Source organism: Rhodnius prolixus, unplaced genomic scaffold (assembly GCF_049639745.1).
Source record: "Rhodnius prolixus isolate KJV_2025 unplaced genomic scaffold, Rpr scaffold_14, whole genome shotgun sequence".
Lineage (NCBI taxonomy): Eukaryota > Metazoa > Arthropoda > Insecta > Hemiptera > Reduviidae > Rhodnius > Rhodnius prolixus.
Window position 1 is genome coordinate 6747111 of NW_027411594.1, and position 21965 is coordinate 6769075.

General features: G+C 32.5%; 3 protein-coding genes and 1 long non-coding RNA gene across 24 annotated transcripts in view; 2 read left to right on the plus strand and 2 right to left on the minus strand.

The window, feature by feature from the left end:
• Positions 1–449: 449 nt before the first annotated feature.
• LOC141451793 (uncharacterized) lies at positions 450–3843 on the minus strand. The gene is made up of 3 exons (XM_074123464.1): positions 3636–3843; positions 819–972; positions 450–735 (listed from the first exon to the last, which is right to left on the minus strand). Exons 1-3 carry the CDS (start codon positions 3696–3698, stop codon positions 521–523), a joined length of 432 nt encoding a protein of 143 aa, XP_073979565.1. The 5' UTR covers positions 3699–3843; the 3' UTR covers positions 450–520.
• On the minus strand, positions 3638–11082 carry LOC141451789 (uncharacterized). Its single transcript, XM_074123460.1, has 7 exons — positions 10593–11082; positions 8965–10511; positions 7623–7794; positions 7358–7555; positions 7203–7270; positions 6999–7119; positions 3638–4180 (listed from the first exon to the last, which is right to left on the minus strand). The coding sequence occupies exons 2-7, from the start codon at positions 9037–9039 to the stop codon at positions 4104–4106; spliced, it is 711 nt and encodes a 236-aa protein (XP_073979561.1). The 5' UTR covers positions 9040–10511; positions 10593–11082; the 3' UTR covers positions 3638–4103.
• A 187-nt stretch (positions 11083–11269) lies between these two features.
• LOC141451797 (uncharacterized) lies at positions 11270–12086 on the plus strand. Its single transcript, XR_012457104.1, has 2 exons — positions 11270–11667; positions 11764–12086. It is a non-coding gene; the product is annotated as an uncharacterized lncRNA (long non-coding RNA).
• A 6891-nt stretch (positions 12087–18977) lies between these two features.
• LOC141451900 (uncharacterized) overlaps positions 18978–21965 on the plus strand; it is a 108860-nt gene continuing 105872 nt past the window's right edge. For 11 of the 21 annotated variants that reach the window (XR_012457168.1, XR_012457169.1, XR_012457170.1 and 8 more), the window contains exon 1: positions 18989–19492. Coding sequence is in view for 16 of the 21 variants with exons in the window: in XM_074123692.1 (XP_073979793.1) it covers positions 19394–19492 (99 nt within the window). In the remaining 5 variants the exon portion in view is untranslated. Of the gene's footprint in view, positions 19493–21965 lie in introns of all 21 variants that reach the window. The other 10 variants (XM_074123684.1, XM_074123686.1, XM_074123688.1 and 7 more) reach the window with 4 other exon arrangements.

The window sequence follows — 21965 nt, forward strand, 5'->3', positions numbered from 1 at the left end:
AGCTGCTATGAGGCGAGTTCGATTCTCGGTCTAAGCCTTGGATTTTATTTAATGATTGTTAAAAAGAATTTTTAATAAAGTACTTTTGCTTTACTTTATACTTAAGTACTGTACAGTAAGCTAAGTAGTAATTCTAAATAAAGTCAATAAGGTATTAAGTTGGCACAGAATTGAAATCAAAAGCAAAAGTAAACTCTTTTAGCCCAGATCTAGGACTAGACGTTTTTCGTACCTTCCCATAGAAAACAAGGAAGAAACCATAAGTGGAAAGGCAAACTTTCTTTATTCTAAAGTGCCCTTTGTATTAATTAAGGTTCTACCAGTCATATGATTGTTGAAGACGGGAAAATGTGTTGCGGAAGTTCTAATTTTGAAGAAAATTCCTGTAAGTAATATAAAATCTAATACCAGCGTTTTCAAGTTGCGTAACCTACATTCATGACAAAGAATTAACAAGTAAAACATTTTTTTATTGTATTTAATTTATTCAATTATTCTTTTCAACAAACAAACTTAAGTACTATTGTACATCGTTTGCTTCGTCAGGTATAATTTCTGCATCAGGTTCTGTAGGAGGCACATACTCTGGAATGCTTGGTAATTGTGGTGACGGGAAATCTGGTGTTGGATACGGTTGTTCTTCAGGACAGTTTCCGTTCATTCGACATAAGCCCCTTCTAACCCAGGTTATCATTCTCGTGAAAACTCCACCTGGATGACCTCTACTTTCGTCTGCTGTAATGAGAAAAAATAGTCCTTTAGAAATCTCTTAATTATACTATAAAAATGAACGATTGCTCATGGATCGGCCATCTTACCATCTCCAAAAAAGAAGTCCATGACGCTCTCAAACCAATTTTTACATTCTGTGGTTTTATTTACTCTATACCAATTATCTGGTATTCTCTCATCAGGTTGTTCATTAAATTGTTCATAATGTTGTACAACTTTATATTCTGGTACGTCATTTTCCTATATTTACAAATAATATAAAGAGATTTAATTAGTTGCATTTTATTTTGATGAAAAACTGGAAATGAATCATGTATTTCCTGCAAAATGTAACAATACATTCAATTCATTGTGACCTTGAAAAAAAAAAAAAAAAATAAAGGTGAACTATTTGAAATAGTTTTGTGTTATATTTAATATCAGTTACAATTAGCTACAAAAAATGTTCCAGAATTTCATTTTAAATTTGTTTAAAACTATTTTTTATACAACACTTTGACGGTATTTTCCAATGTTTGCCTAATTTGTTTTTTTGAGTTTCTACTTGAAATAATAACAACAGTTCAGTAAATGGAAAATTCTAGAATTAAGAACTAAGTTTAAGATGAACTAAGGTTTTATTTATTGTATTTAATGAAATAAAATTCAGTATAAACATACTGAATAGTAAAGAACTGTTGAACATACCTCAAATATTATGGGTACGTGCTACTTGAGTAACAACTGTAAGCTTTCATCCGATTAACTTCAATTCTCGAAGACTTATCTAGTACATTTCGTTCTAACTCCCTATTTTTTAAACATAGTAACTGAAATAACATCTTAAAGGAAGCGTATAGTATGCCTAAACTATCTAGAACTTCTTTTTTTAAAATGGTGAACGGACAAAACATTTTAATTTCTGAGTTACGGAATAGCAGTCCTAGACATATCTTTCATTCCTATTCTCTTATCGAATTGACTATTATACGACTTTATAATCGTTGTTGGAGGTGAGAGGATATATACTACGTAAGAACAATGTGTAAAGTGGCATCAGAAAGTGTTTTGTTTAACTGGTACATCCTTAAGAGAGAGAACTTAATTTGAATTAGTATCCATCCTGTTTTTTTCAATTCAAGATAAGGCATTCACTAGTGATACATCTTCAGATCAATCTGGAGGAGTTGTGGATAGCAGGTGATTTGCTGGCTTCAGGGAGTAGCTATACCTCCCTAAGGTTTTCTAGATATTCTGGGCAGTAACTGGCATGTGCTTCAAGTTTATGTATTTCAAGAGTAGGTGGTGGCAGTGCGTTTAGCTGGCCCTGTGAGTGATGTTCCCTAAATGCAAGCGAGATTAGGTCAATGGTTCCACCTGGGCAAGATCATAATACTTACTCAAGATATCTTGCTACGAGAAAGTGGAAATGATTAAGCTTAAAGCAAATTGTGAGAGGAATTAAAAATGAATCAGACTGATGTATTTGTGTTGAATTAATGTTAGTTGAAATTCTGATTTTCCATAATTGCCTATACAAATAAACATTATTTTTGATATAGTACGTATAAGGCACAACATCTAGAGGGAAATCGCGGCTACTAGCCCATCTCTGGTTTCCGAGCAGATACTCTCGCTTCATAAAAGTATTTCCCGAAGGAAGAGGAAACATCTAAAGACAACATCAACTGGCCACATAAAAGCACTTTTTAAAGTTGCTTTAAGAGAATTTAGGATGTCTACAGCAACGAGAGGACGCTTTTAGGTGATTGCTTGTTAGATGATAGAAGAAAACATCCGAATGGAAGGAACAAATTTGAGAAAAGTAGACGCTCTTTAAGGAATATCGCTACCTTTGTTGAGTGAATAATTGTTCGAGGATTATGCCAAAGTTTTAAAATTGAGTATCAATAGAATATTAAAAGAATGCGAAGTAATTTTTTTGAGTTTTTAAAATAACATTAAAATTTATTACAACTGATTTGTTTTGTCATAGAGCATCGAATATTAGAGCAATATCAGTAAACTGCACTTAATGGCTAATAAAAGGTGCAGTTAAAATGAAAATCTACAAAAATAAATGAGTAAAATTTTAAGTAAAGCTTTCAAGGTTCAAAACATAATCAGAATAGTAGAAAATATATTTATTTCTTCTAATTATATATGAGTACCTTAGAGGTATACAACACTATGTCACAATTTTAATTTTCTACAGGAGAACAAATGAAAGATTTTGTTCGTGGTTTTTTCCTTACTTATAAGCCCACGGGAGTTATTTTGCTTAAATCTTTGACGGATAATAAGTAACTTAGATGCACGTTAACAGATGGTTGGGTAATAATAAAAATAATAATTTTGTATTAGAAACATTAAAAAAAGAAATTTTGAAAAAAATGGACTTAGTGGAGGGGTCGGCAACCCGCGGCTCGCGAGCCGCATGCGGCTCTTTTATCCAAATTTTGTGGCTCTTCAGCCTGTCCAAAATAAATTTTATATTTCAATTTTAATGAAATAAATGAAAATTTCATTTATTAAATTAAAGATATTTTTTCAAAAAGAATTTTAAATGCGATAGGTTTGAAATTGAATAGAATTGTATTAAAATAAAGTACGTTAACATATAAGACTGCCGCCTTTTCATTCAAACACAGTTTTAGTTATTATTTATTTGTTTATTTACTTTGCAATACATGAAAATAAGCATATAAAACATTTAAATGTTATTGAATATCATAAAATAATAATTTGTGAATACAAATGATCATTGGAGTTGTTTACACTATCATCCTTGCGGCTCTTGGTAAGATTTATTAAAATTATTTAAGAAGAAATGGCTCTCTACCTAAAATAGGTTGCCGACCCTTGACTTAGTGTATTATACCTCCGAAGTACTGATATTTTTTATCAAACAAATGCATACTTACTGCGCCACTGTATTTAACAAGAAGTAAATAAATGAATAAACAATACGAAAATTTAAATATCATTTTTTTTTATTATTATTTACTTTACAACTATAAAATTAATTGAAGTTTTAGCCGTTTACTTTGCACAGTATACTCCACTATGTTTGAATATACACTGAAGAGTCAGATTGCTGCTTGATATCAGTAACTAGAAAATGTATACGTATATATATATATATATATGTCTACAGATATATCACTTCCTGCGCTTTGTACTACTTTTATAGATATCTTCCTTTTTTCTGTTATTCACAAAAAAAAATAGTATTGCGTAACATTTGCAACAATTTAAGAAGGGGGAAAAAATCCTAAATGATTTTTTTAAGGGAATAAGTATAGGGGAACACTTCTTTTTTTTTTTTTTTAGGGATGGTGTGAAGTTCCATATCATTCTGATTGTCTTTAACCATATCTTCCACCAGCTGATTAAGTCAACAATCTCTCCAGAAATCCAAGAATCCAATCGGCTAATCTGGTCAACCAACCGCGTTGATCATTTGGACCTACACACACCAAAAAGAAAAAATGTAATTGTTTTACACGTTAATGAAATTGAAAAGCAAAATCGAACCTAATGCCTGAAATACGCTTAATTTTAACAAACTGGCTCTTTATACTATAAAATTTAAACTCGCATAAATTTATGATCAAGCATTTTAATTCTAAAGAAGCACTAAACATACATGGAGTTTTATTATATGCAAGTATTAACTGCAACGCAGTCAATTTTATTGAACTACAGTTATCTCTCATTCCCGGTGGATCCCCGAAAACTAGATGTAGTAGGCTAACAAGAAATAGTAAAAGGACTAGTCCTACAGCCAGGATTATGATAAGCCTTAACCCTTCATTTTCTACCACCTTAATAGCCGTGTAAGAGGAATACTCCACCAGAATAAGTTGGAAGGGCATTAATACGGAGAGATGAATTGGATGAAACATTAAGGGAGGAGCGGTCATTCCTTACTGTCGGCACTCCCCTTCCATCTAGAACTTCCATGGAGATTTTTTGCATTGTTGGAGAAGAAGAAATCTTCCCAAGAACTATCTGATTCTGAGATTTAGAAGGGTTGGTTGGATGGCGAGTGGCATACTCCCAGAGCTATTGGTATCCTTAAATTAAACTAATTTGGACGCAATTAGATGTACTCCGTTTACAAAAACTTTGGGGGTGTCATTGCTGTTGCGCAGCTATCGGTTTTTCCCCAACGGAACAATTTGCTCCATGAAGTTAGCCCATTACTGTTCAATAAGGACATCATGCGCACAATCCATTCTCAGTATCAGTAGCAATTCTACTTACTACTTACTGCGAGGAATAAAATAAAATGTTTTAGACAGATAAAAATTAGAAAAGATAATTTAATTCTAGCAAAATTGAAGACAAATCCATTTTCTTTTCATTTTGATTTATTTATTTTTGCTATTATGGAAATAACCTAGAACCTAGAACTATCGCTCAATCTTGGAAATAATACAAACATGATGTGTGTGAGATTGTAATGAGCAGTAAGTATTTGCGGCGATTTTACGAAATCCCCAAGTAGGCAATAGTTTACCACACTACTAAGCTACTATTTCGGTCTGTAAGTTAATTATTAAATTAACGTTTAATTATAGTTAATTATTATAAGCTTTGTCCTTGTAAAAAATGTTCCGTTCTTTTTTCCCACTATAGGGTCCCATTTACAAATATCTGTAATTAACGCTTTAGAAAATGATATGGTCTAACTTTATTTTTCATTTTTTAAGTCAAACGGTCAAAATTATTTCAATAATTTGTCAGAAAATATAAAAAAGTAAGTTCATTCATATTTTACGATATAAAGTGCTTATTTTAACGAGATGTTTGTATTAAAGTTTTTTTAAATAAGTTAAGTGAACAGTATTAAAGATAATTCAACAACCGCTTTAATTAGATCATCACAATTACTTCTATGATAATGGAAACCGTGATTATGAGTTTCTTTTATCAGTTCTGTCGTTTCATTCTATTTTTTTTTTATTTAAAAAATCAATAAATAAATTTAGAGGGAAGTAATTGCCAATTTCAGTCATAATTTGTTTCATTTTTTTTTATTTTTCAGTTTTGACCTATGGCTAGCTAATCTTCAGTACTGTGGAACATAGTTTTTACAGAAATAGCTTACTATGTACACTGATGAAGACAATTGATTTAATAAATTTGTAAACTAGTTTTTAAATAATATCAAATCAACTGAAATTTTCAATAATCTTTCTCCCTTTAAATTGACCAAATTGAGTAAACCAAAAAAAGATGAACAATATATTGATCAGTGGCAGGCAACTGTCTAGGTTTACCAAATCAATGACAAAATCCACCCACAAACTACTCACACTTTCACTGTCAGTCATGGAAGTCTAAATAGTTGTTTTAGATCGTGATAGATGCGGCTTTGGAGTCACTTCTACTACAATCTATCAACTAATCAATCAAGTTTTAAAAATAGTTAAAAGGCGAAGGCATTTCTGAATACATAGTCATGTAACCAACATTTCCTTTGTTAAGACTATTTTAAAGGTATTTATTTACTCTTGCAAGGTCAAAAGCTTCAGGTGGGAGGATCTTTTCTTTTTCAGCAGTTAAAACAGTAAAAAGAAATAGCCCAATGCTGTTGTAGATACTGAACAATGCTACAAGAATTATTATTGATAATTTTGCACTCAAAATAGTCAAAGAGACTTATTTTAAACTACTGGATACTTAATAATATTATTCTATTCTAATATTAGTTAGAACTAAATATCCTTGTTCAAATTCTATGACTGAAGAGAAATCTCTTGGCTGTTAATGTAAATTTTCAAGGCTATGTATTTTTATTTTTGCTGTACAAAGAATCTAATAAAATATCTTTTTTCATTTGTTTGAAATTCTTTTCATGTAAATAAATTATTGTAAGAAACATTGTCGGCAACTGGGCTTTCAAGTTTCCATAGATATAAACAATTTTATGAACGTGAACTTTTACTGAAGCGTATTAACATATAGTACAAAATGCGTAATTCGAAGAAAATGTTCGAGAATTGTAAAAAAAAATAGAAAACTATGGAATAATAAGCACAAAAATTTAAAAAAAAAAAAAAAAAATGCAAAAATTAATAAAAGTTGAGGTTAAGTTAGTTACAAAATCCGTCGCTAGGTAGCACATGCTGCTTGTTCATGAAACTTGAATTTCAAAAATTTACGTTAACGCTATCTGTTGTGAACTGTGCATAGGTTTGTTTGTAGGTACTCCGTTCGATTTTATATATTATAAAAGAAAAATAAGTACGAAATAGAATTATTACAAATTAATTTACCTCGATCAAACAGTTCTTTAAAATATCCTTTCAAACGATTCCAGACTGTTTCTTTACTACGATCATCTTCAGTTTCACTTTGTGGAGATCGCTTTATTCTTTCCTTTAATTTATTAAGTGGCTGAAATTGATTTAAAAAAATTTACATATTAGTGCAAAATTGTTTAGAGTAATTTTGTAGATTTAAATATTATTTATTTTTACCGTCAAGAAATCTTTTCCCACATCAATACTTCCTGTGGAACCTGCTGAAGAACTTACTGAAACGTCACCTTTAATGGGTATTATTTAAAGAATTAGTTTAGAGAAATTTATTTAAAAGATGTAAATATTTATTGATTACAGTTTTTTTTTAATACCCATAGTAAATGTCCATTTATTTGGGGTTCCTTCAAAGAGAATGTGGTTATTTTTATTACATAAGGTGATATTCCATTTTTCTTCAGGAATTTGATGATATGTTGATGTCCATGAAAGTTTTCCATCAGAGTACAACCAATTAAAATAAAGTGTAATGTTTATTTCATTTAGGAAAACATTTCTACCAGTTTTTATTCCTACAAAATTTTAAAGCTTCTGGAATTTTCCTTTTTGAAAACAAAATTTACTTATAACAATCTTTACCTGAAATTTCTTCCTCTTTGTAGAGTACATCCCAAATTCCCGTTTTATTTAATCCTGGCCAGATCCAATTAAATGTATTAGTAATCTCTCGTTCTGTTTTATTTATAAAGCTATAAAATTCTGAGTGCTTAACTGGTGCAGAATTTGATTGAACTCCATTGCAAGTAAATGCCTAAATAATGGTATTTTTGAAATTCTATTTAAATAGAATAATATTTACAAAAGTACTTTTTATTGAATCATTTTTTGAATTTTCAGATTATCGTAAAAAAGGAAAGGGTTGCCCAGGTGAAGGACTTATCTTACACTGGAGGATATGAAGCTTCAGCGATCTGGAGATGTGATAATTTACAAAGGTGAGTTATTTTAAGAGATATATCAACATAATTTTTTTTTATTCGAACATTCTTAAAAACTTTTGTATCATCACTTTGTAAATGTTCATTTTTATTTAAATAAACTTTCATGAAATTGATGAATAATGTGTATTCATCAAACTCTACAAAAACCATCCGGAACAGCCGTATTTATTTGAAGATGTTTCCTAGGCAACAATGCACAGTTAGAAAGCTCGCGAATTTCACATCATGTTTGTGAAGAGGGATTTTTTTTTTTTAAGGATTGCTCCCTTTTGTTTTCTCTTGGGTACAGATTTGGGCAATGAATTTCCAGCAGAAAATCGTTGTCTAGAAGAGGGATATCAATTTTTTTTCTGACTTTAGCCCGAGGCGTTTCAGGCACAGAAAGTGGAAGTCCCGTTTGAAAGGATAGAAAGTTTAAGAAACACAACCAATGTATAAAGGATATCACTTTAGGCCCCTCGCCATACAAAGCCATAGACTGACGACAACCCGACAACTCCATCGAAGATGAATGAATCTACAAATCTGGTACTCTGTCCAAGGAGAGGCTATCTTCACATGCCCTAAAATTGCCACAAGAACTGAAACAGCTGAGCTGGCTGAGAATCATTTTACAAGTTTTGAAGGTGAAAACTCCCCGTTTCCCATAGACTAAAATTACTTTTAAAGGTCAGTTGCGTACCCGCTTACCCGAAAAACAAACCAAGAATTGCCCAAACATCAGCCTGGAAAATTTCTCTTTCTAAGGCAAGAGAATCAATAAATGGTCTCCAGCGTCACAGTCTTCATTTTATAAGTATCTTCAGCCATCACCCCCAAACAATAATTAGCCTTCCTTTAGAAGGCAACCTTACACACAAAGAAAGGCACAGATGATGAAAATTCGATCTTATCTTAGTACAAAAATCTTCTATACTTCCTTCCAAGGGCGTTTGGAGTTTATTGAAATTACTAACCAATTATAATTCTTAATTTCTTACCTTGTAAGCGATTGAAAACCCATTAATACTATTCACACAATAAATTACAAAATAAAATGCTTTCATGGAATACATGATACAAAATGAATCGTTCCACTAGTATTCCAGCCATTTATAAGCTCATCCTAATGTTCTTAATTTGTTCAAATAATAATAAGAAAATAAAAAAAGCGAATTACCTGGGTTAGGGGAAGGTTATAAAAAAGATATATACATATATATCTTTTACGCTTAAAATTATTTACGTTAATATAAACCGTATCCATTTTGGACAATGGAAAATCTTGTCCTTCATCAGTTTTTCATTTTTGTCCTCGGATGAATTGGATCGTATCTTTTTTGTAATTATATCGTTTCTTTAGGAAAGTTTAGAAAAATTCTTTAGAATAGATTAAATAATAAAAATGTATTACCATAATTAATGCTTTATTGCTATCTGTATATTTTGGAATTTAAGTTTTAACGCTAAATACAATATTTTGGGCTTCTCCAAGTACGAACGTTGGTTTTTAGAAATGGGTCTGTCCATGTTTTGTCAATCAGACTCCAAAAAGGTCTTCAAATTTTTGATATTTCGTTTAATAGTTGCAAGATTACAGATTAGCTTTTTAGATTTTCTTTTGTTCTTGAGATTTTCTTAAAACGGATCTAACATTCTATTTTAATCTATATGTATCTAGTTTCTGAATATATAATCTAAAAATTTATTTTTTTCGATGAAGTACATTTATGAAAAGTTTCTGAAAAACTGCAGACGTTTAGGTTCTAGTTTAAAAGAGTGCTTACAGTATTTGATCGGTTATGATTGGAACTAAGAAAAATAGTGACAAATTCACTCAATGTGGTTCTGTTTTTCCACTTAATGCAGAATTTTCTCCAAACTGGAAACTTTGAAAACACATTTAATCTCGCTTTATAGTAAATAAGCAAGAGGACCGTTTATTAAGCAGAAATTTCCCTTTAAGAAAAGGGCGTCCTTATTTCCCTCTATCAGAAGTGTTCTTAATAGAAAATTGATTTAAATAAAAGTTGTAGTTCTAAAGGAGTGCCATTAGTATACAGAGTTTCAAGAAAATGGAGCTTTACACATCCCGAACTAAAGAAATTAAAATTTATATGGATAAGAAAAATGTTAAGTTAAAAATAATAGTATGATAAGAAATACCTTAAGTGTGGGTTTAGTAAATATTTTTCAGCTTCTCTTACAACTGAAAACAGGAAATGATTCAAGTTTTCGTAGTGGGTGCGGAAGCTTGGGCCAAAAAGTAATTTGTTTGTCTGGGTTCAATTGCCGTTCTGGACTTTTAGTTTTAATTAATTTGTTGTTCCTGTTCGTAATTTGTTAGCCATCAGCCAGCGTCCATGAATTTTGGATCAATGTTTGGTCGTAAAGCTGGCCGGAAAACATTGGTATTATATGTCTTGAATTTTTTTACACTTTTAAGTTTCGCTTGTTTGGAAAGTGGCTTCGAAGCTTACAACTCACAGGCCGGTGATAAGCAGTGTTATTTGTATCGAGTGAACATTGTCCGGAGGCCAGCAGTGTACTGAAAAAAAAAAGCTCTGATGTTGACATGCCATTACAACAATAATAATAATAATAATAGTAGTATTAAAACTAGAATTACCATTTTTGAAAAGATTTTTTGTGTTGATTTGAGATTTCTTCATCAAATTATCTTAGTACGTTATCTGTAAACGTTTAGGTGGACAACTTTTATTGAAAACCATTTCCAGGTAATTTTCATGTAATGGCACTTTCAGATTTCTCGTATGGTCTATAACAGTATTATAGTTTTACCATGAAGAACCTGGTAATCTTCCAAACACTACGTTTTTTTGGAGACATTCTCGTTAACCAATCATTTCAATGAAGTACACTGATTTCTCTTGGATTATTTCATCATATTCTTCTTTCGAAACTTCGTGGGATTGATTTTTATGATTTTTGGTAGATAGAAAATTTTCTTGAAATGGTTCCCGAGATTGTGGAATGGGTTCAGCCTCTCTGTTGGAAACCTAAGCCTGGAGGTTAGCAACGTAGGAATGTGAACGGTATAAGCATGCAAGAAAATTGTTTGGTTCCATTGTACGTAGTATTTGTATTCATTACAATTCTATTTAGGCCAAATTAAGTTTAAAGTAATTAAATAGTATCGAATTTAAGACTAAAAGAAGTATTTGTTGCTACTTGTGAAGTGAAATGTACTGACTAGGTACTCATCGATTTTATATTTATTTAATTCAATGCTATACTGGATAATTGGCAGCCAATTATTTATTTAAAAAAAACTTTCAATGTTGTGTCATTAATATTAATGCAGTCAGTACAATTGCATTACACAGATTTAATTTTGTGTACATTGAAAACAAAATACCAGGGAGGGGCGGTCTTAGTTACCTTGATCGCAGGTAGGTAGCACTGGTGGTCTTGCTGGAATGCTGCCTAGTGGAGTGGTTTAGTATGGAGGGTTGTGTTTATGTTTACTGCTTTGCGTGGGAGCTTGCGTATAGCCAACGATTTGTGTAGCAGTATTAGTCAAAGCTTTAACGGTGCATGTAGTAATGCAGAAGGTGCTTTAATCAACAAATTTATTTATTTAGTTTTTTTCCGATTTTTCTGTTGTTTCTCTTTCGTTTTTAAATCTGTTTCTGTCGATAAAGGAAAATCGTTATCTCACATACCGGTACCAAAAGAAAAGTGTAAGTTGCTTAAAAAGAAAACTCCAACCTACAGTGCATACAATTGGCTAAATTTTGATTATTTTATTTATTTTTTTTTTATGAAAAATCCAATAGCCGGTCGTGATGATATTAATCACGTAATTTTGAAGCTAATACGAAAACATTTCGAAAAATTAAAATGCCGACAGTCGAAACTATTATGGCCAACGAAAAGGAACCAGACAAAGCTCCGGTTGTTAATGGTACCGAAACTTTGCCTAGGCCAAGCGGAAAACAGGTAATTGTTTATTTATTTATTAATTTTTTTAAAAAACAGGAAGTCAGTTTTTACGCTTTTCTTATCGAATCATGATAATTGCTTAGTTTTCATGTTTATTGATTATGTTTTAGTTAGCTTACAAGAAACTTTTTTGAGTTTGTTTTTTCATTATTTAAAAGCTTTGTTTAAAAAAAGAGGAAAGCTTTTTATTAATCTATTTTCCACTTATTCTAATAGTTTTAATTGAAAGTTCATTTTGAAGAAGGACCCAAATTTTGGTTTATATTTTTAAATAACATCAATCTAATTTTTAAATTTTGTGATGTCAGCAATTTAAAAAGGAAAAAAAGTTATTTTTAGAATTCACGACTTAAAAAAAAAAGTTGGAATTGAATAAGTGCCTTCTAAGCTATTACTTATAAAAAAAACATTAGTCCTTGACTTATTTTTTGATTTTTAATAATTTTAAAGTATCATACAACTTTAACTCCTCAATTTTTGAACTTCAATAAAAAAAGATCTTTCTGAAATTGGGTGTAAACCGGAAATACTTCTCTTTAGTTCAATACTGTTGTTTAAAAAAGAATCTCTTGCACTTCTCTGGCCTTCTTTATAGAGGACCGTGCTTCTTATAGACAATGAGTCACTGAACTCTAAAAGCAATATACTTCGTGGTTTGCAGACAAGACTCTTAGTAGTTTTGTTACAGTTATATGTATATTTATATTTCTTTTTGGAATTATTTTTATTAGACAATTAAGTGACATGATTGATGAGGTTGCTAGAGAACTTTGAACTGTTTTTTTTGTTGCTGTTGTTGAAGGTGATTTGTAGGAAATATTTGACTAAAAATAATTAATCTAGTCTGAGTAATATTTTGTTAAAAATTACTTTGTGTAATTGTTTTAAAATGCTTAGTCTACGCTTTTGTCTTTTCTGTGAAATTCTAAGCCTTGTCTACGTTCTTTTTTTCGTTTTTGGTATTTCAAGGTTGCAGCGTAGTCAATTTTCTTTTGGTTCATAGCTGATATTGGACTAATTCTTATTTGAATAAACTACAAGTAAGCGCTTTAATTAGTTTTGACCAATTAAAGAGCTTTACAATTTATGATTACGTAATGAGATTTGTTAAAGTAAGGAAACATTGTCCCCGATAAGGAAATGCTTTTCTATAATCCAATCAAATCGAGTACCCTGAGCAAAATTTGCTTAGATTTGAAGTACTCCCAAAATACTTAAATCAAAAAAGGCTCCGTATAGTTCTAACAGGAATTTGTGTGGGTGTGTGTGTGTGTCTTTTTAAGGTTCCCACGGTTTACCAATCAGATATTAAAGGTATTATCACCTCGGATATCGAAATATTAGAGATATCTCAAGTCATAAACTAGCTTTACAACACAAAGAGGACATGGGAAAACGGAACAGTCTCGTTTCCAGTCACTGTGAAAAATGTTTTCTGAAGCTCATCATTTCCTGCTGCAATAACATCAGTTCAGATAATGTCGGCCAGGTCCGGCAATTCGCGACCATTAGGATGGACTTATCAATCAATCAATCAATCAATGTATTTATTGCTTTTTAAATACAAAACTTATAAGCAAGGAGTGGGATTTCAAACAAAATACAGGTTTACAAAAGCTACAAGATTGGGTAATTAAATATAAAGAAAAAACACGTTAGTTCAAAATTAAATTACAACCAAAAAATTAAAAAGAAAAACTTGGAAATAAAAGATCATCCTACTAAAAATAAATAAATAAGCAAATAAATAAATAAACAAAATAAAATAAATAAATACAAAATAATAATAAAAACCAAAATATCAAATAAAGAATACATTAATCAATTAAATAAAGCAGAATACTTTCCAGTAATATTAATATTTATCTACATTAATCCCTTCTTTCTCTTTTTTCCTTTTCCCCTCACTTCCTCCCCTCTCTTTTTCCTTTTTTCTCCCTTTCTTCCCTTTTTCTTCTTCACTCTCATTTATTCTTTTATTTATTCCCTCCTTCTATTCAAATTATGTTATTCCTTTAATTATCCATTCTTTGTTTTTCATAATTTGTTATTTAAAGATTTATTGGAATACTTGATCCGCCCTTTATTTTTAAACCGTTATTGAAGTACCAATATATATTATTTATCTTTTCTAAATTCATCTCAGAAATAAGATTTTCCAAATTTTCACCCTCAGTGAAAAAAATTAGGTAATTAGAAATAAACCTTTTTCTAATATCAGTCAAAGCGGAGCATTTAAAAAGAAAGTGGAGCAGAGTATCTGATTGCTGGGATCGGCATAACGTGCAGATATTATCATGCGAGAACGAATATCGCATGTCTCCACAAACAACTACACAGTGTTTATAATGGGTTAACCTGATCTGGCTTATCAGTCTGATTTTGTTTATATGACATTTAAGACCTAAATAATTTTCACGATTGCCCCAAGAAGAGATATTTCTGTACCACCAATTATAAGATGAGTGCAAAACAAAGTCTATATCTTCGCTGACTAAATGGTTTGCTAACTTAGACAAGATATCATTTTTCGAGCTTTTGAAGACGTCAGGATCTTGTTTCGCCCAAATGTCGTCAGCGCCAAGTAAACAAAAGTATTTGTTAAGTTCTGAGGTCCAGTTAAAGGGCATTGAGGAATCATTAATAAAATCTAATAACCGCAGATAACACATTCGCGGAAGTCTGTTGCCAGGCATCGACAAAAGCTTGCACCACCAATTAACCATTTTTTTAAATACTTTATATTGTAGTTTTAGCCGTCCAGTTTCTAATCTTATGAACGCATTTGGAGTACTAACTGGGAGTCTCAGAAGTTTCTTGAAAAACCCCGTCTGGCATCGTTCCACTACCGCCAGACACTGGCCACCCCAGATCTCTGACTGGTATAAGAGAACACTTTCAGCCAGGGTATCAAATAAATACTCTTTACTGGACCATTCATCCGATTTAGAAACCCTCAACAATTTTAGCACCGTAGAATTAGCAGCAGTACTTTTAGCCAAAAAATTATTCCCAGCATTAGAAAACTTTCCAGAAGAGAAAAAAGGCACCCCAAGGTAATTAACTGAGTTAACCACATTAATTTTATTATTTTTATAATAAAAAGACGGAAACTTGGAGATCCTACCTCCTTTATGAAATGGAACAATTACGGTTTTTTCAGGATTGACAGCAAGTGATTTCGATGTACAATATTTTTCCAAAATGCGTAAACATGACTGGGCTTCATGCCAAGAAGAAGCTAAGACTGTCATGTCATCCGCATATAAGATCATAATCAGATCTTTGAACTTATTAATATTGACACCGCGAGCCCCATTGTCAGTAAAATAATCAATTATATCCGAGATAAAAAGTGTAAATAAAAGTGGACTCAAGATTTCACCCTGCAGGACCCCTTGGGTAACGGGAATTTCATTAGAAGAAGCAGAGGTCTCTCCGGAAATAACAAAGGAAGCCATTGAGTACATATTGGAGAGTATTCTTATTACTTTTGCGCTGACACCAATCTGAGCTAATCTTAACCAGAGCTTGGTATGATCTACAGAATCAAAAGCACGCTTCAGATCAATAAATATACCAAACACTTTCCTTTTCTTCAATCTCAATTGTATATTTACAGCTGCCATTAGACAGAAAACAGCATCTGTACAACCTCTGCCTTTTCGGAAACCCATTTGTTCCTCCGGAACGAGACCACTAGCTTCTGCCCAACTCAAAAGCCTATTATAAATTATAGATGTAAATATTTTAGTGATGGTATTAAATATTGCAATTCCTCGGTAGTTGTTAGGATCTGAACGAACACCTTTTTTAAAAAGTAACTGCAGTTTAATTTTACCCCAGGAGGGTGGCATAGTTTCATGTGTCCAAATACTATTAAACAAATTTAGTAAATAGGCCGTCCAATTGGGGGGTAAGGCTTTAAAGCATTCGTTAGGGATCATGTCCGTGCCAGAGGCTTTATTTAGTTTAGAATTACTAATACTAGAAAGTAACTCCTCGAGAGTAATATCACCATCTAACTCATAAACAAAATTACTAATGAAAACAAAGTCATTGTGTACTGGTGGTGGGAGAATTTTGCGATAAAAATCTTCCCAATCTGCAACAGAGATAGGACATTTCTGTTGAGGTTTGAACTGAAGGCGCCTTATACAATCCCAGAACTGCGACGGATTTTTAACATTACCAATAGATTCCTTTATATGATTATAATAAGCGTCTTTACTAAATTTAACCAAAGCCTTGTACTCCTTTTTCCTAATAATGTACTTATTTAACGAATCCTGCCGAAAGTTGTCTTTTCTACACACGTTAAAAGAACTACGTACTTCGCGTTTTAATACAACACAGTCCTTAGAAAACCATGGTTTGTGCATTTTTCTCGGCCCGCCGGAATATTTTTGTTTCAATAAGTTCATATTAACTAGACTATTTCGGACTGTAGAAATAAAATTATCATTAAGAATTATCGGAGATTCGTTAGAGAGATAAACATTTTCTGATAATTCAATAAAAGAACCGAAAGATGAACTATTAAAAACCTTTTTATTGAAAAGCCAACGACATCTGGGATTCTGAACAACTAACAAGGGAGCAAGATGGCCAATGTCAGACAGCGACAGGGTGATGGAGCAAGAAAGGTGGTCGGATAAATCAGAAATGTTTTTAATTTGGAAATTACTTACCGGAAAAGAAAAGCCAAAAGAAAGCCAGACCAGGTCAACGGTGCTACATCCCTGTTCCCCAATGAAAGTGAAACTTCCAGGAAAATCTAAACACGCTCTGCCATTACACACCAACATACCCAGGGACTCCATAAGCTCCACCAACTTTTTCCCTCTGTTGTTAACTGTTTGGTCTAAAGAAACTCTATGGCCCCACAACTCATCGCCTAAAGGAATACAATTATCTAATTGATTTAAGGCCCCGATTCGAGAGTTGAAATCACCCCCAATTATTACATCAACATCACTATACATAGAGATTACATTAAACAACTCTTTATAAAACAGCTCACATATCACATCTTTTTCACTACCAGGTTGCCAGTAAACTAGACCGACGATTAGTTGAGAATGTTGAAACTTGAGTAACAAACAGAGGAACCAGCTCTTAGAGACCAATACCTCTATAAGTGACGTGACGCCCTTCCTGACGAACACCGCCAGACCACCGCTAGCTCTCCCTAAACTGTGAATTTTGACGGCCTCCCTGTGATGGCAGACATAATTTTCCAGGAAAGTCGGTGGACAAAGAGTACTATTTGTATGGATCCATGTTTCATTTAGACAAATAATTTCATGATTCACCAGTTCATCAATATCTTTTGGGCATAGACTAAACAGAGTGCTAAAGCCGTGCACATTCCAGAAGACAATCTTAATTTTATTTTTAGAAACTATGTTATCAGAGCGAACAGAGGATAAAAGGTTTGAAGAATTCGCAGTGGTCGGAGGGGATGAATTTGGTAAGTGAGACGAAATTAACTGCTATTCCGGACTAGACTCCACTTTCTTCTTTTTTGACGGGTGTGTGTTTGTCTTACTGCAGGTCGGAGTTTGAATGAGCCATTTTCTCAGCGATTCAGTGTCCTTATCCGGTTTTTTTTCTTCGTTCTTTCCTTTCGTCTTTCCAACTTCATCTCGTTTTTTCATCTTCTTAACTTTCCGTCCAGGATTTCTTCTTAACTTCCCACGCTCCTCTGACTCACTTCCGCTAGATGAAAGCTTTAATTTTTTGAGATTTTTCAACTGGTCCAATGTAAACTCTTTGCCACCAATAACCAATTTGTCGAACTTGAAAGTGCATTTCAGACCAGACTCAATGGCGTCTTTCCTATATGGTAATAACTGTTTTCTAATGCTTCTAATTTCCGGTGAAAAATCGTCAGAAAGGCTTAATACAGTACCGGTTAATTTTTTCGAGGCCTTTAAAACTTCTCTCTTTCTCGAGAAAGAATTTAATGTTATCAGAATCGGTCGAGAACTATGCGGGGCACGAGAACCGAGGCGTTTCAACCATTTAATCTCTGATTTTGCTATATCTGTCCCTAAGTTGTTACGGAACACGTCCATAACTTGCTTTTCAAGTTCTTCATAATATTCATTTACTATTTCAGGGACATTATATAGTAATACATTGTTCCTACGTTGCACCTGAGAGGGGATTTTATTCTCTACCTTAGTCATGCGATCCTCCAAATTGATCACTTTTTCCTCCACAAGTTGAAGCTTATTAGTTAAAGGCAAAAGAGAAGAATTTACCACCTCAACAACCTCAGCTTTTGTACTATCTATTTTTTGTTCCAGAGTAGCGAATCGACAGTCCATTACCTCTAACTTTGCCATAATTTTCTCTAATTTCTCGGCCATACCATCCTTTAAATCAGTCATAATTACTAATTATACTTCCAAAGAGTTAGAGATTCGAAATAGAACTAAGTGCAAAATAAAAACAATGTAAAAATAAGCAGTCTTTCTTGTAGTATTGAGAGAAGCTTATGTTTAAAGTCCGAGCCAGTTCAAAGCCCGGTAAACACGGTGACGTAGAGGGACGAGCCCCTGTTCAGCTGATTGACAACAAGAATCTCTCTTATCTTCGATGACGTTCGTCTCCCACTCAGCTATGAGTCATACAAACTTACCTAGACTTGTGAATACCGGACTGTGCACCTTTAACTTTAGGAATTCTTTTCACAGTTACTGCTCGATGAAAAATTTTAAAATTTTTCACAAAAACTGACAACACAACGAACACAAAATATGACAATTTGTAGCACAAAAAACTGTCTAGAACTCGATAAACTGGTCACTTTATACGGACACGAAGTGAACAGGTAAATAGTGCAATCCCCACTATTTGGCAGCCAATTATTTATTTAAAAAAAACTTTCAATGTTGTGTCATTAATATTAATGCAGTCAGTACAATTGCATTACACAGATTTAATTTTGTGTACATTGAAAACAAAATACCAGGGAGGGGCGGTCTTAGTTACCTTGATCGCAGGTAGGTAGCACTGGTGGTCTTGCTGGAATGCTGCCTAGTGGAGTGGTTTAGTATGGAGGGTTGTGTTTATGTTTACTGCTTTGCGTGGGAGCTTGCGTATAGCCAACGATTTGTGTAGCAGTATTAGTCAAAGCTTTAACGGTGCATGTAGTAATGCAGAAGGTGCTTTAATCAACAAATTTATTTATTTAGTTTTTTTCCGATTTTTCTGTTGTTTCTCTTTCGTTTTTAAATCTGTTTCTGTCGATAAAGGAAAATCGTTATCTCACATACCGGTACCAAAAGAAAAGTGTAAGTTGCTTAAAAAGAAAACTCCAACCTACAGTGCATACAATTGGCTAAATTTTGATTATTTTATTTATTTTTTTTTTATGAAAAATCCAATAGCCGGTCGTGATGATATTAATCACGTAATTTTGAAGCTAATACGAAAACATTTCGAAAAATTAAAATGCCGACAGTCGAAACTATTATGGCCAACGAAAAGGAACCAGACAAAGCTCCGGTTGTTAATGGTACCGAAACTTTGCCTAGGCCAAGCGGAAAACAGGTAATTGTTTATTTATTTATTAATTTTTTTAAAAAACAGGAAGTCAGTTTTTACGCTTTTCTTATCGAATCATGATAATTGCTTAGTTTTCATGTTTATTGATTATGTTTTAGTTAGCTTACAAGAAACTTTTTTGAGTTTGTTTTTTCATTATTTAAAAGCTTTGTTTAAAAAAAGAGGAAAGCTTTTTATTAATCTATTTTCCACTTATTCTAATAGTTTTAATTGAAAGTTCATTTTGAAGAAGGACCCAAATTTTGGTTTATATTTTTAAATAACATCAATCTAATTTTTAAATTTTGTGATGTCAGCAATTTAAAAAGGAAAAAAAGTTATTTTTAGAATTCACGACTTAAAAAAAAAAGTTGGAATTGAATAAGTGCCTTCTAAGCTATTACTTATAAAAAAAACATTAGTCCTTGACTTATTTTTTGATTTTTAATAATTTTAAAGTATCATACAACTTTAACTCCTCAATTTTTGAACTTCAATAAAAAAAGATCTTTCTGAAATTGGGTGTAAACCGGAAATACTTCTCTTTAGTTCAATACTGTTGTTTAAAAAAGAATCTCTTGCACTTCTCTGGCCTTCTTTATAGAGGACCGTGCTTCTTATAGACAATGAGTCACTGAACTCTAAAAGCAATATACTTCGTGGTTTGCAGACAAGACTCTTAGTAGTTTTGTTACAGTTATATGTATATTTATATTTCTTTTTGGAATTATTTTTATTAGACAATTAAGTGACATGATTGATGAGGTTGCTAGAGAACTTTGAACTGTTTTTTTTGTTGCTGTTGTTGAAGGTGATTTGTAGGAAATATTTGACTAAAAATAATTAATCTAGTCTGAGTAATATTTTGTTAAAAATTACTTTGTGTAATTGTTTTAAAATGCTTAGTCTACGCTTTTGTCTTTTCTGTGAAATTCTAAGCCTTGTCTACGTTCTTTTTTTCGTTTTTGGTATTTCAAGGTTGCAGCGTAGTCAATTTTCTTTTGGTTCATAGCTGATATTGGACTAATTCTTATTTGAATAAACTACAAGTAAGCGCTTTAATTAGTTTTGACCAATTAAAGAGCTTTACAATTTATGATTACGTAATGAGATTTGTTAAAGTAAGGAAACATTGTCCCCGATAAGGAAATGCTTTTCTATAATCCAATCAAATCGAGTACCCTGAGCAAAATTTGCTTAGATTTGAAGTACTCCCAAAATACTTAAATCAAAAAAGGCTCCGTATAGTTCTAACAGGAATTTGTGTGGGTGTGTGTGTGTGTCTTTTTAAGGTTCCCACGGTTTACCAATCAGATATTAAAGGTATTATCACCTCGGATATCGAAATATTAGAGATATCTCAAGTCATAAACTAGCTTTACAACACAAAGAGGACATGGGAAAACGGAACAGTCTCGTTTCCAGTCACTGTGAAAAATGTTTTCTGAAGCTCATCATTTCCTGCTGCAATAACATCAGTTCAGATAATGTCGGCCAGGTCCGGCAATTCGCGACCATTAGGATGGACTTATAGTAACTATTCTGATATATGCCTTCAAGAGCTTCTTAAGTTGAAGATACTCAGTTGAATCTAAAGGACATGGCTACTGTGGGTTCAAGTTTTTAGTATTGGATTTGAGTCCCGCTGAGTGCGAACAAGTAGTTTTTACAGATTGGATTTCCCTCTACACTTTGTGTGCAAAGAAATGTTAGCACCTTCTATTGTAACAGGGCGATAAGGTTAAAGGTTATTGTTTACCAAATTATGTTTAGTGATCCCACTCATATAAATCATATACTGAGAAGTTAATCCCCATTTACAGCGTCATTAAGATTAACTGTTCCGATATAAATTTTTATACATTTGAGGAATACAAAAAAATTTTGATGAGGAAGTTAAGATTTTAAATTGCAGTTTTATGTAAAAACAATGGAGGATGGAGAGGTTTGAAGTGTATCGATCTGATCAGATATGGTTCTGCTTTATCTCTATGTAAATAAGATCGTAAACAAGTCTGCTTAGATGTTTCTTATCATCCAATATATTACGTAAAAATGGCGCTGAGATAATTTGGTGACATTTATCGCCTACTCAGATATCGCTTGGTTTTTTACATTCCACGCTACTGGTTTCTGCTAAATGATTTTACGACGGCTAGGGATGGAACTCTAAATTATTTTTATCATCTTTTTCTGCAATAATCGAAAATAGTGATTCATTGCTATTCTCCACAGGAAGTCGAAATTTTTATTTTTCGATTAAATCGATTCAATCACTGCTCAGAAGATTTTTGTAGAACAAAAAAATAAATGTAACCTTTCGACGAAGCCTACCCCCCTATAAAGCGTCACTCGTCTCGATTTTGACGATCACCTCATTAACGGGTCTACTGATAGTTAAAAAAAAACGGAAGTACATATATGCTTCGAACGTCACAATAATCTTTTCTGAGGAATCCGAATGCCCTCTTTGCAGGAA

Coding starts and splice junctions, on each gene's coding strand:
- LOC141451789 (XM_074123460.1), bottom strand. CDS start 9,039: ATGTATTCCATGAAAGCATTTTATTTTGTAATTTATTGTGTGAATAGT. Junction 7,120..7,202: donor TGGGAAAAGATTTCTTGACG/GTAAAAATAAAT, acceptor AATCAATTTCAG/CCACTTAATAAATTAAAGGA. Junction 4,181..6,998: donor TAAAGAACTGTTTGATCGAG/GTAAATTAATTT, acceptor TGGTGTGTGTAG/GTCCAAATGATCAACGCGGT.
- LOC141451793 (XM_074123464.1), bottom strand. CDS start 3,698: ATGATATTTAAATTTTCGTATTGTTTATTCATTTATTTACTTCTTGTT. Junction 973..3,635: donor TTGTTAAATACAGTGGCGCA/GTAAGTATGCAT, acceptor TTGTAAATATAG/GAAAATGACGTACCAGAATA. Junction 736..818: donor GGACTTCTTTTTTGGAGATG/GTAAGATGGCCG, acceptor TTCTCATTACAG/CAGACGAAAGTAGAGGTCAT.